A 14,711-nucleotide genomic window follows, 5' to 3' on the forward strand; every position below is an offset into this window, starting at 1 on the left:
TCACCTTCTCCGCATCTGTGCATCCTGCTGTGGTCAACTCCCTAGCTGTCTTGTGGAGCCAATCATCTGCTACTATCGGCTCGGTGCTACTGAAAAACACCGGTGGATTCAGCCTAAGAAAACGGGCTAAGTGGTCAACAGGTGGTGGTGGTGGTGGGTTGTTGTTGTTGTTCCCCTGATTCTGATTCTGGACTAGCAACTGCATCAATGTGTTCTGCTGTTGGATCAACTGGGTGAGCTCCGGTGGAAAGGCAAATCCGGGGTCATGTCTCAGAGGCATCTGAGGGTTTTGAAAATATGAGATATAAGAATAGAGGGGGCCTAAAGAGAAAACACTACCCATATGCACATGAGGCAAAAGCAAACAATTCACTTCAATCAATCAAACAAGGGCATACAATCGATCTAACTATCGCAAAAGTGCTCGAACTACTATATTTACATGGTGGACTACTACTACTGATGAGGTGGTCTACTAGAAATATTCTTCGGTTGCAGACTCCATGATATCTGCTCCAGCTTCATCAACATAGTCATCATCGCTAATATCTGGTTCCGAGTCAGTGCCGTCAATGATGATGTAGTCTTCCTGGCTAATCTCCTGGGGTTCTGCGTCTTCATCTACTGGCGTAGGGCCTCCCATAAATACTGCTAGCTTCATAGTTAGGTCGGCATTCTTATCCACCAATACTTCAATTTCCTCTTCATAATCTTCACGTGTAGCCTTGAGTTCTTCCTCCAGTTTCTTGATTCTAGTCTTAGCCTTCTTCAGATCTATCATGTCGGTGCACATCTGGTTCTCCTGTCATCGAATGTGCCGGTTTAACTCCTGGATAAAAGCTGCAATTGATCTATCCTTCCGGGTGTTGATCATCTCCCAGTGCTCATCTCGGCGCCCACAAATCTGGTAGATAGTATCATTGAGATCCTTGCGGTAGACTTCTCCAATGCGTCCCATGGCGATGTGAGCTGCCATGCTCTTTCCTAGACTCCAAGTTGGTGCTTCAAAAGAAAATTCTATGGGCTCAGTGACTGGCATGAACGTCCTTCCTGGAACTTGAACTTGAATCATCCAGCGCTCTTCTTCAGGTAAAGTGGCGTTGTAGGTTCCTGTGAAGCTTGGTACTCCTATGTTCAGGTATCTAGTGACTTCCTTCAAGTGACATCCAAAGGGTGTATCTTCATCCGGTTGTGTGAACTTGTTCCTTGCATCCGCCATCCTAAAGAGTAGAAAAGATGAGAGGTCAGAAGAGAAGAGAGTGAATTGTGATCTAGGTCTCTAACTTAGTGGTAGTGTCCTACAGTCAGCGTGTGCTCTGATACCATCTCTATAGCGAGCAGACCTCAAACAGTCTGATCTCTGTGCTCCGGTGTCATCCCTGGATCAGTAATGCTGATACCACACAGTACTCAGAGGATTTATAGCAGAGTAGCAATCACACACTTATTACATCGAGTGTCTCAAAAGAGAACTTATTACAATAAATATGGCTTAAGGCCATCTAATAACGATAACAACGGAAGGCTTGGAAGATAAGTGAGTCCATCAACTCCAACGGCATCACTGAGTATAGAACCACGACCTAAAACTCCTTAATCGTTGTCTGAAAAGTCTGCAACATTAACGTTGCAGCCCAAAACGGGTCAGCACATGGAATATGCTGGCAATGTAACACATAGAGAGTAATGGAATGAAATAGCTATACTATATGCATATTTGGCTGGTGGAAAGCTCTATGGTTACAGTTTTGCATAAAGCCAATTTTTCCCTACTTCAAAGGAATAAATTTATTTAACTATCATGATGGTTGTTAAACATTGAGAATGGTTGACAGCATTCTCAATCCCAATTAAGCATCATCATTAAACATAACCTAACAAAATTAATTTAGAGTAACATATTGAGATTCACATGATAATCCAAGTACTAGATACTCAAGATGTCCATAACCGGGGACACGGCTAACCATGATTAGTTTATTACACTCTGTAGAGGTTTGCGCACTTTTCCCCACAAGACTCGATCGCCTCCGTTTGGTTTCTCGCACTACATGGTGTTTGAGAAGACGGATGACCGAGACATAGTATTTCAGAAGCGCTAGCACCTTACGATCGGGTAGACCGTACCACCTACATCCCCTACATCTGCTAGTCTACCACTGTAAGAGTTCGCACGACTTAGTCAACTATGCTAGAGCCCACAATAGCTTGTGGCTGCACACGGAAGTTTCTAGTATGAATAGTCTCATGATCCCTTTGAGCCTGGGTGGCGGTCCAAAAGAAAACAGGCAAGTCCTGGAATACCCAGGTGCCTCAATCCACCCAGATGTGTGTTTAAATTGTCACCTTAGATAAACAATTAATTAACAATCTCACATCTATCATGGATATCACTCACCCAATCCACGTCTACTAGCATAGCATGGCATAATAAGCAAAGTAGAAGTAACTCCCAAAGGTTTGATAATAACAGGTAATAGGTACTACCTCATCTACTTCCCATCCCACAATTTAATTAGATCCTAATCATGCAATGTGTGAGGATTGATCTAATGCAATAAAACTGGGTAGTAGAAAAGATATGATCAAAGTGTTACTTGCCTTGCTGATGATCCGCGAAACCTAACGATTCGAAGTAACAGGCGGCGCACTCCGGGTATTCTATCGCAGACAAACAAACAAGCATACAATAAGTACTCATCTAATGCACGGGTAAAACTCAAATAAGAGATCTAACCAGAAGGTTCAACTTAAGAACTCCGGTTGGCAAAAAGTATCAAATCAAATGAAGCAACGAAAGTCAAACGGCGAAAGAAAACAACTTCGTTCTAGTAATCTGGATCTAGGGAAAATTTTACAGTAGCAAAATCTTGTTTAAGTTGGTTAAACGGATAGAGGGTTTCGAGACGAAACTCTAGGCGCTTGAATCGCCTGATTCCGATAAACGAGCGAAAAGTTATACTAAAACGAAAATCGGATCAGAAATCGTGATCAGAAAAATCACGGATTTAATCCGAGAAAAAAAAACGACGAACGCCGATTTTTTTACGATGGCACGGAAAACGAGGCGGCGACAAACCTCAGGCGACGTGTGGCGGCGGCGGCGGGCGGCGGCGCGGCGAGGCGGCACGGCGGCGGCGGGGGTGCAGCGCTACGGTTGGGGCGCGGGTGGCTGGCTTCGGCTGGGCCTCCCCCCGGCTTTTAAAGCCTAGTGGGCCGGGAGTCCGGGTTGGACACGGCCCCTAGGTCGGTGCGTTTTTTTTAAATTATTCCGCTCGGAAGAAAAATAAAAAGAAATACTAAACGGACTCCAAAAATTCTGAAATAAATTTTCACGGGCTTCTAAAATCAAGCCGCACAAGGTGAACATTTATTTGGGACCTAAATGCAATTTTGAAAAACACACATTTTTCCTAAATTCAAATAAAACACCGAAAAACTCCCAAATAAAATCTTATTTGATTTTATTATTAAATCCTCAATATTTCTTTATTTTGGGAAAGTCATTTTATTCCCTCTCTCATATTTTTGTAATAGAAATAATTGATGATAAAATAAATAAAATCAAATGATCCTATTCTCAAAATTTGAGAAAACTCAAATATGAAAATAAGGAAATCCCCAACTCTCTCCGTGGGTCATTGAGTTGCGTAGAATTTTCTAGGATCAACCAAAATGCAAAATAAAATATGATATGCATGATGATCTAATGTATAACATTTCAAATTGAAAATTTGGGATGTTACACCTCTCAAGTATGTCAGACGGATCGAGAGTCTTGAAATCAGGGCGTCCTTGATTCATCAGGGCCAGGGTGTCGAATGAGCTATCAAGCGATCTCAGAAGTGTTTTGACGATTTCGTGCTTGGTGATTTCAGTGGTGCCGAGTGCACGAAGCTCATTTGTGATATCAGTGAGGCGATCGAGTATGAGTTGGAAATTCTCATTATCATTTGCCTTGAAGCGGTTGAAGTGGTTGCGGAGAACACTAATCCTTGAGTCTCTCTGGGTTGAGACACCTTTGTTGATCTTGGAGAGCCAGTCCCAGACTAGCTTCGCAGTTTCTAGAGCACTCACACGGCCATACTGTCCTTTGGTCAGATGACCACAAATGATGTTCTTGGCAGTCGAGTCCAGTTGAATGAACCTCTTGACATCAGCAACATTGACACCTTCACCGACCTTGGGAACGTCGTTCTTGACGACATACCAGAGGTCGACGTCAATGACTTCAAGATGCATGCGCATATTATTCTTCCAGTAGGGGTAATCAGTGCCATCGAAGACAGGGCACACAACGGAGACTTTGATTATTCCTGCAATCGACATAGCTAAAACTTCAGGTAGTTAAACCGAATCACACAAAACAAGGGAGCACATTGCTCTGATACTAATTGAAAGTGCTAGTTATCGACTAGAGGGGGCGAATAGGCGATTTTTATGAAAGTCTTCAAAACACGGTGGCTTTGAAGACAAACAGTAGAAATGAACCTATTGATATCCAGCGGAAGGTAGACTACACTAGACAAGCCATAGTCAAGTAAGCAATGAAGTGAAAGTACGAAGACTATCAGTAGCTAGGTAGTATGGATCAGGATGGAAAATAGTATGAAGCCAAACAGCAACAGACTTCACACAATGAAGTCAATCAGAACATGCAAGCAGGCAATGACTTCACGAAGACAAATTGTAAGTAAAGAGAGGTAAAGGATAGAACCAGTTGCTTGGTGAGGACAAGGATTTGTTGGACCAGTTCCAGTTGCTGTGACAACTGCACGTCTGGTTAGGGTGGCTGAGATTCAACTCAGAAGACCGCGTCTTCACCTTATTTCCCTTGAGCTAAGAACACACAGTCCTCGCCCAATCACTCTGGTAAGTCTTCAAGGTAGACTTCCAAACCTTCACGGTCTTCGTTCACCAGCAATCCACAATGACTCTTGGATGCTCAGAACGCGACGCCTAACCGGATGGAGGATCCACAGTCCTCAAGTGTAACAAGTCTTCAGATCACGCAGACAGAAAGACTTCAGTGATGCCTAACACTCTTTGGCTCTGCGTGTTTAGGGCTTTGTCCTCGCAAGGATTTCTCTCTCAAATACTTCGGAGGTGGGTTGCTCTCAAACGAGAAAAGCCGTGCACTAACTCTGAGCAGCCTCGAATTTATGGTGTAGGGGGTGGGCTATTTATAGCCAGAAGGCAACCCGACCTGATTTGTCCGAAATGACCCTGGGTCACTAAGGAACTGACACGTGTCCAACGGTCAGATTCCAAACACACGCTGCAGCTTGACTTGGGCTACAAGTAAAGCTGACTCATCCAGCTCTGGATAAGATTTGCTCTCACTATCTTCGCTCGAAGACATAGGATTTGGTTGAGCATCACTTCAGTCACTCTGACTTTGTTCACTTGGCCCCCACTTAATAGTGCAGTGGTTCCTATGATTCAACAAAGAAGAAAAGGAAACTATGAAACAACTATGTCTTCGCACTCCATAGTCTTCACGTGAATATCTTCTCGAGTCATAATCTTCGTCGTGAATATCTTCACAGACCATCATTGTCTTCAATGTCTTCACACATTTTTAAGGGTCATCTCTGGTAGGTAAACCGAATCAATGAGGGACTACTACATGTGTTATCCTGCAATTCTCACAAACACATTAGTTCCTCAACCAAGTTTGTCGTCAATACTCCAAAACCAACTAGGGGTGGCACTAGGTACACTTACACAAGCCGTACACGAGTATATGATCCACCTGCGACCTTCTTTTCAAATGTCCACGTACGTTCTTTAAAGCCCAAATCTAATAATCCACGGCTATCAAGGGCGTCTCTGAAATTGCCCATTTGTGCTTGGCTGCCTTGAGATACTCCATTGTATTTAGATTGATGGATGACTTCCGTAAAATCCCCAATGGCTAGCCAAGGGAGGCCCGAGAAACCAGCGAGAGCACATAAGGTCTCCCCAATTTTATACCTCTTGCTTATATCAGCCTCTCCGTAAATACTCCCTCCGTTCCAAAATAGATGACTCAACTTTGTACTAACTTTAGTACAAAGTTAGTATAAAGTTGGGTCATCTATTTTGGAACAGAGGAATTACAAGTTAGACGCAGCCTCTTCATAAATACAAGTTAAACACGACGGAGTAGTCCCTAATTCAGCAATACTAGTACCAATATGATATTTTGAGTGGCCCAAAACTTCAAGTTTTATCTCATCATTCCAATACAAAACTAGACCACCGCTCCTTTCTGAGCTGCTAAGGGCATGTACAATGCATAGCGGGAAGGTGATGCCTCGCATGTTATGTAGGATCAAATATGACGTAAAGTAGGTTCGGATAGGGAAGCGGGATCCTCTCCAGGAGGCGGGTGCTTGAAGAGAAAAAGTGTGATCCTGTGACAAAAGCTGAAAATGTTAGAGTAAAAAGTAGAGATACATATGTACTAGTCTTTATTTTCTATTTCTTAATGAGGCCCACTAATAATAACTTGCATTGGAGAAAACAATTAATGTAGATGCCTCAAATTACTTTTTGTCATGGGGCATACGTATCTATATGTCATCACATGCCCTAACTGGAAAAGATTTATTAAATCCAAAAGAGGACGCTAAGTTCTCGGCACAGTAGATTTGTTTTTTTAGCAACCTCGGCACAGTAGATGGGAAGCGGTCTAGACCCAGTTTGACTTGTGGGTTCAACCCGCACAACTGTAAACGGGCTAGGCTAAAAAAAGGATGTAAACGGGCTGGTCTGAGGACGGGTTGGATTCAGAAAATTGACCCAACCCACGCAGCTCCAGTCGAAATCCTCAAGGCGGTCGTGGCGGCGCATCGGTGAGGGCTTGGATGGTAGCTGGAAGGCCGACGGCGGCAAGGGCGAAACGGAGGTGGGGAGGGGGACTGCAGGCGCGGAAGTGAGCTCATCGACCCCGCCGACGGCAAGGTCTAGCCTTGCTCACCATACTCCGGCACCCCGCGTGGCACAGGTGACGCATACACCGGCCTCGCCTCCTCCTCCCTCTTACTGCTTGTGACCACTCCGAACTCAGATCGGCTCCTCCGAGGGGTTACCTCTTAATATTGCCGGATACATGCAAACGAATTTCTCAACGATGGCAGACGATACTTTCAGTACTGTATCCTGCCATGTGCCAACAATAGTACTAGTACTATGTGGTACTGCAGAAATGGAAACACATCCTTAATTATGCTGTTTTGTTTTTCTTGCGGGTGACATGCTATGCTATAGATCGTGCTAGTTGACTTCATATTTCTCGTTAACAATAATTTGTTCTCTATCTTTTGCTTCGGCTCAGTGTCCCAGACCGTGTTAGTTCTGCATGTGTCTTCTTTGTTTACTGAAACTAGCAGTAACAACAGTGCAATATAGTGTTGTTTGGAAAATTTCAGTAGAAAAAATGGTTCCGTTAAGAGAGTGTTGTCGTGAAATAGAGCCCCAATTCATTTGAAAACTTACTGAAGTCCCTAGCTGTTCTTCGTATTTCTGTTCATCAAAGTAGAAAACCAGCTTAATATCTGTTCTCTTCTTATTTTTTCTCTTATTATTACTATAGCTAACTATACTCTGAAAAGAATAATCTTGTTGTCGCTGATAGCTTTGCTACAATGAAGATAGCAAACTAACGACCTCTTCCAGATACTTAAAGGCCCTTAGCACATGCCAGCTCTTTGCCCTATATTTGAAAGATTAAGAAAGCAGTATAAATAATATGTAGAATATCATAGGCTTTAGTTATATGCTATATTCTCTTAACCATCTGTTACACAACCTATCTTCCATATCCATTGCGCATCTGCATGGGAAATAAAGAGACAGCTATTGAGGAGCACATTCAGCTTCCTCCAATCAAAGCAGCTGATACCTTTGACCACTGTTGCCCTTTCACCAAATTATGGTGACCAATCTGTCTTATTCTTTGATTTTATATTTCTATGCAAAGATTTGCAGTAGGCTATATAAGGGAAAATTTGCGCAGCTTCTCAGTTATTGATATTTTTGATACACTAGCTAAACTCAACAGTTCATGTTCTTTCTTATATGTACATAATCTTGTGACGTGATCTTTTGTGACAATGGTCAAAACAGGTTTGATTATTTTATGATTGTTGTATGTAGGCAATGGTGAGGAAAGAGGTGAACTGTTAGTGAAGATTTATCTTTGGTGTCTCTATAGTTTAGTGAGCAGAGTAATAAGAATTTAGGGTTGGATTGGACCCATGAAGGTGCTGCATGCTGATTTATACGAAGATTACTCAACCTCTGTGTTTGTGTATCTTAGAATCCAGGATCTGGACTGTTAGAACTCAAAACTTGAATTTAACTGAGAACAGGCTGATCCATCCATTCAGGTTTCACAAGCAATTCAAAAAGTAGAGGGAGAGTGGTCTGAGTGTGTGATGCATGTGGTGCTTCTGACACTGCAGGAAGTAGTGATCCAGCAACAGAGCAAAGTCGGTTGGTACTGCAGCTACCCACGTGGAAATAGAATCACAAGAGAGTGATCCTGGTTCTTGTTAAATCTGGTGTCGTGGTTAAATACGGGATTGCTGCTGACCCTAGGGACACTGAAATGGCTGATGAGCCTAGAGATCCAGCGCTTCATGACCCCACAGAGCTAGTAAACCTGAAAACTTTTGAATGTGAAGGAAATCAACCTGAGGATGCTTTAGACCTGCAAAACAGGTCAAAGGGTATTAGAGGAGTAGAAGCCAATTATGCTTTGAAGCTTGCGAACAATCCTCCAAAGAGATCTAAGTTAGATGAACACAAAGTAGCAATGCTTGGTAAAAAGCGAGCCAGACAAACTGTGATAATTAATCACGAGGATGCAAAGCAAGCTGGTATAATGACAATATCAACACCCAGGAGACAATCTCGTGCAGCTGGTGAAGTAGCTGCAGGAACACAGAACCAGCTGGCCATCAGGGACCAGAGGCAATCTGAAATGATGGGTCCAGAACGAAGTAATTCTGCCACCCCAAGTGATAGAAATGCAGATTCCAGTGTTGATGTTGAATTGGCATCTCCGAACTGGTCAAAGAAAATGAATGCTGAAATGCCCCCCTCAGATGGGTACCAACAATCTGTACCAAGGCAGGCCACTTTGAGGCAAAGTATGGATTCCAAGCAGTTCAAGGGCCGACCACTCTCTTCTCAGAGAGCAGATGTAACAGGGCAGAACATGGCAGATCAGAAACGAGCCAACAAGAGGTCTTTTGTTTCCAAGAAAGAAGCTTCAGCAAATAATACACAATATCATGACACATCTGTTGAACGACTTCTACAGGAAGTGACAAGTGATAAGTTCTGGCATAATCCAGGTTAGTTCTCCTAAATTATCCATGTTTCTTTTGGATCTCTTTAGTTTAATTAACACAGTTGAATACAGTTGCTTAATCTGGAAAATTATATGCTGTGTGATGAGAATGAATTATGTATGATTGCTTGCTTAATCTGAACAATTATAAGCTCACTGCTTTGTGTATGTATTCAAGGTTGTTATAGTTTGCTCAATGTATGTTTTTTTTTGTGTGTGTTCTCATTTTTTTATACTCTGGCACCTTTTCTTTTGCGTCTTCACTATTTCATCATTGATGGAAAGACTACTTTTGCACGTGTGCCTGTAATTTAACAAAGCACATTTTATCTGAGCAGAGGAGTCGGAACTTCAATCTGTTCCTGGAAGCTTTGAATCTGCTGAGGAGTACATTAGAGTTTTTGAGCCTTTGCTTTTTGAGGAATGCAGAGCTCAGCTACACAATTCTTATGAGGAATCCCTTGAGGCTGTCTCAAGGGATGCACATGTAATGGTGCGCATTAGAACCGTGGATAGGCGTGAAAGAGGTATATCTTCCACTTTTTTATTCATGGCATGTTCTGTAGTATGCACTCTCGTTTCTTGATGCAATCATCACCTGACCAAATCATGATTAATGTGTCCAGGGTGGTATGATGTTCTTGTTCTACCAGCACATGAATATAAATGGACTTTTAAAGAAGGAGAAGTTGCAGTTTTGTCATTCCCTCGGCCTGATTCAGGTGGCTCCACTGTATTTCTCTTTTAGTAGTTTATTAACTGAGCAAATATTTTACTCTCGAGAAAGTGTTTTGACAACTCCGCTTATTTACCCATTTCATTGTTTTTAGCTGCACAGTCAAGTAATTCTAATAGGAAGACTGTTGGTTCAAATGAAGATGCCGAGTCAGAGTGTGGACGGCTTGTTGGTAGAGTCCGGCGCCATATGCCTAATGATACACGTGATCCCATTGGAGCAATTATCCGTTTTTATGCTGGGAACCCTTCTGATTCTAGCTGGTAATCTGATGTTTCCGATATCACTGTTTATTTGTTTCTTAGCTGGCTAACAACATATTGGATGCATTTGAACTAGTATTTATTGAACTTGGTTTTGTTGGAGCCTTGCTTTCTCTGCAAATGGATTTATCATTGTGAATGCTCATTCTTTAACAATCCGCCACTCTGAAAGTAAATACTATCTCCGTTGTTGTTTGCTCATTAAGACTTCACTCTGCTCTCGTCATACATGCGTATAGTATCCACAATAAATGAGATTTTCTGCAAGATAGATCTATTGTTTTATTCTTAGGCATAGTTTTTTATTTGTATCAAGGGTTACTTGTTGAAAAAAATGCAGATTTTTCACTCACTGTTAAATTGAACTCTTGGACATGCATGCAACATCTGCTCTGCAACTCATTGCAGCTTCATATATCATACCTGATGCCGACAACCATAGCAGCCTATTGCCCAATGGATAGATTTAAGCTACACCGCAGCTAAACGTCACTCATCAGAACATGCTTTGTCGTAAGGTTCATGGGCATATTTGTTTTGTGGTTTTAGCTGTTAGGTTGATAGGTTCAACTCATATTCTTTGCTGATTTTGCTTGATGTTAGGAACACTATAACTTGACCATTTATCTATTGTTTATACATTTGTTAACTGAATCCTGTATGTTCAGTCGTCTTATTATTCTTTTTGTGTTGTATTTGTGACAGTGGGATTAATGTTCTGGGGAAACTCCAACCTCAAAGCACCTGGTATCTAACTGGTCTCGGTTCTCTCGCAACAACACAAAGGGAGTATATTGCGTTGCACGCATTCCGCCGTCTTAATGTGCAGGTGATATACAGTTATACTTAGTTAAATGCTATCTGGATTTCTTGGTTAATATTTTTTCAGTTGGTTTTGATCGAAATGTTTCCATTAGATGCAAAATGCAATTCTTCAGCCGAGTCCAGAGCACTTCCCCAAGTACCAAGAGCAGCCACCTGCTATGCCTGACTGCTTCACTCCAAATTTTTCTTGTCATCTCCATCATACATTCAATGGGCCTCAGCTATCAGCAATCCATTGGGCTGCAATGCATACAGCTGCTGGCACAGGCAATGGAGTAGTGAAGAAACAAGAACCATGGCCTTTCACATTGGTACAAGGTCCTCCAGGGACAGGGAAAACTCATACTGTTTGGGGAATGCTAAATGTTATTCATCTTGTTCAGTATCAACATTACTATGCTGCTCTGCTAAAAAAACTTGCTCCTGAAAGTTATGAGCAAGTTGGTGGTAGTGCTAGCAGCACCTCAGAAGCTGTTGCTGCAGGCTCAATGGATGAAGTTTTGCAGAGCATGAATCAGAACCTGTTTCGCACTCTTCCCAAGCTTTGCCCCAAACCGCGGATGCTTGTTTGTGCCCCATCAAATGCTGCAACAGATGAGCTGCTTGCTCGTGTTCTAGATCGTGGTTTCATAGATGGTGAGATGAGGGTCTACCGCCCTGACGTTGCCCGTGTTGGAGTTGATTCACAGTCCCGTGCTGCACAAGCTGTTTCAGTTGAGCGACGGACGCAACAGCTTTTAATGAAGGGACGTGAGGAAGTAATTGGGTGGCTGCATCAACTAAAAGTCCGTGAACAACAATTATCACAAGAGATAACACTTCTGCAGAGGGAACTTAATATGGTTGCAGAGGCTGGTAGATCTCAGGGTTCGTTTGGAGTAGATCCAGACATGCTTGCTCAAAGGGATCGTAACCGTGATATACTGCTTCAGAAACTTGCTGCTTCTGTGGAAAGCAGGGATAAAGTACTGGTTGAGATGTCACGCCTGCTGATATCAGAAAGCAGGTTCCGTGTTGGCAGAAACTTCAATCTGGAAGATGCTAGGGCTAGTCTGGAAGCTAGTTTTGCCAGTGAAGCGGAAATTGTTTTTACTACAGTATCAAGCAGTGGTCGCAAGTTATTTTCCGCCCTTAATCATGGCTTTGATATGGTTGTTATTGATGAGGCTGCTCAGGCCAGTGAAGTAGGAGTCCTCCCTCCACTTTCACTTGGTGCAGCTAGATGTGTCTTGGTTGGTGATCCACAGCAGCTCCCTGCCACTGTTATTAGCAAAGCAGCAGGAACTTTACTCTACAGCAGGAGTCTTTTTGAGAGGTTTCAGCAAGCTGGTTGCCCTACCATTTTGCTGTCAGTGCAATATCGGATGCATCCCCAGATCCGTGAATTTCCATCAAGATACTTTTACCAAGGCCGCCTTACAGATAGTGAAAGTATCGCCAACTTGCCCGATGAGGCATTCTATAAAGATGCATTAATGACACCTTACATTTTCTATGACATCTCGCATGGGCGTGAGTCCCATAGAGGCGGGTCATCTTCATACCAGAATGTCCATGAAGCACAGTTTGCATTGTGTTTGTATGAGCATCTTCAGAAGTTCCTGAGAGCTAATGGTGGCAAGAAAGCATCTGTTGGTATAATCACTCCTTATAAGTTGCAGTTGAAGTGTCTTCAGCGGGAATTTGCGGAGGTTATGAATACCGAGGAAGGGAAAGATATCTACATAAACACAGTTGATGCTTTTCAAGGCCAGGAGCGTGATGTGATTATTATGTCATGTGTCCGTGCCTCAAACCACGGTGTCGGTTTTGTTGCAGATATACGTCGTATGAATGTTGCTCTTACTCGAGCTAGGAGAGCTCTATGGGTATCCCCTCCATCCTCCTTCAAAAATATGCATCAAGAGCAATGTACTAGTGTTGTTTTGCTGCTAGTTTTGTGCCATTGTACTGATATATCTTTGTTGTTTTCTAGGTTATTGGTAATGCCAATGCCCTCATGCAGTCAGAGGATTGGGCGGCACTGGTAGCAGATGCAAAGGCGAGGAAATGTTTCATGGACTTGAGTAGCATCCCGAGTGACTTCCTAGCTATGAACAAGTTTTCAAACGCCCGGGGCCTGAATTCTTCAAGCAGCACAAGGTACATGAGGACTAGTGGACCGAGACCGACGCATTTTGACATGCTTCCGGCACCAAGGATGGGTATGACGGCCGGTGAGGATGGCCATCCCAATTCTGTTGCGAGAAATGGTAGTTACCGGAATCTGTCCAATGATGTGGGGCATCCTGGTGATAGGTCTAGAGATAATTTGCAGTTTGGGAGGATCAGGGGGCCGAATCCGTCCAATGATCTGAGGAGACAAGCCTAAGGAGAACAAATTGGTGTCTGCAGTTTTTTGCGTGGAGTGGTGCAGCATGGAAGAAGGATGATGAAGCAGGATGTTGCCTGTTGCTACTAATCGGATGCTGTTGTATTGGGGCATGTGCTATGGGCTCTTGATTTTGTTGGCTGCTGAACAGATGGCTGCCTCAGGCCCTCGGCGTTGTGGAACCGTGCAGGACGGAGTTACATGGACCATGTTTGAAAAAAGGCTGTCAGCTGGACAGATGTTGCCGGGCATTGCTTTAATCTGCTTTCTATAGATTTATGTATTGTACACGCGAGCGAGCATTTTCATTTTTAAAACCTGATCTATAGGGGGTAAATCTGGGCTAGGTCATTTTGAAACGCTCATATGACGGGTTAGGGCTAAAGGTTTGCGACCAGATATGCCATGTATGACTGGTTTGCTGTTGTAGACCGCCTGCATAAATTCCGTCTGTGTGTACATACAGAAATCCGCATGTAGAACAAGTCCATAATCTGGTTTGGGTATTCTGTTTGGCATGGCTGAGTCTTGGATGCTGCGTTGGTCGATGCTTCTGTGCTTGCAGTGTCTTAATATTGTAAGTACTCCTTCTGTAAACATCCGTCTGTAAACAAATACTTGGTATAATAAGAAATATAAGAGCGTTTAAATCATTATTCCTCCGGCGGATCTAAACAGTCTTATATTTCTTTATAAAATATAAAACGTTTCAAATCACTAAATGTCTTATAGTATTTGTTTACATAGGAAGTACCAGTGTGTTTATCAACGGGATAATCACAAGTGTACCTAGCTGCCGGCAGGAGAGTCCATTCGCAGCCTTCCTCTGGTGGCTCTCCTCCGCCGATGATCCTGGTCGTTAGTGGCGAGGGGGGTTCATCGAATCTACACGTGTGGATCGTGTAGTTTTAGGTTAGGCAGTAGTAGCTTAGGTGTTTTGGTTGTTCATTGTCTTTGGTTTCAAAAGCGACGATGGTGGCGTTGGATAAAGAAGCTTCATATCTCTTCCCGACAAGGCAATCGGTCCTATGGCTGGGAATGGATTTGAAAACCAGTCTATTCAAGTAAGGTGGTGTGGCGGCAGCGTCATCTTTGTGGTGGACTTGTGTCCTCAGGCTCCATCACTGCGACATGCTCCAACGCCGGCACATAGCTTGGGAGGTTGTTCAGGAG

The 14,711-nt window shown here is 43.1% G+C and overlaps 1 protein-coding gene across 4 annotated transcripts; it reads left to right on the forward strand.

Annotated features, from left to right (window-relative positions):
* Positions 1 to 6,732: 6,732 nt before the first annotated feature.
* On the forward strand, positions 6,733 to 14,194 carry LOC125551656 (uncharacterized). Of its 4 annotated transcripts, XM_048714929.2 has the most exons (9): positions 6,733 to 6,991; positions 8,143 to 8,160; positions 8,306 to 9,347; positions 9,682 to 9,870; positions 9,970 to 10,065; positions 10,174 to 10,342; positions 11,048 to 11,171; positions 11,260 to 13,035; positions 13,143 to 14,194. In XM_048714929.2, exons 3-9 carry the CDS (start codon positions 8,597 to 8,599, stop codon positions 13,536 to 13,538), a joined length of 3,501 nt encoding a protein of 1,166 aa, XP_048570886.2. In that variant the 5' UTR covers positions 6,733 to 6,991; positions 8,143 to 8,160; positions 8,306 to 8,596; the 3' UTR covers positions 13,539 to 14,194. The 4 variants fall into 4 exon arrangements, with proteins under 4 accessions (XP_048570886.2, XP_048570882.2, XP_048570887.2 ...); XM_048714925.2 differs by having other exon boundaries at positions 8,143 to 9,347; XM_048714930.2 differs by lacking the exon at positions 8,143 to 8,160.
* Positions 14,195 to 14,711: the final 517 nt, after the last annotated feature.

Source organism: Triticum urartu, chromosome 4A (genome assembly GCF_056163025.1).
Source record: "Triticum urartu cultivar PI428250 chromosome 4A, HENAU_Tu73, whole genome shotgun sequence".
Classification (NCBI taxonomy): domain Eukaryota; kingdom Viridiplantae; phylum Streptophyta; class Magnoliopsida; order Poales; family Poaceae; genus Triticum; species Triticum urartu.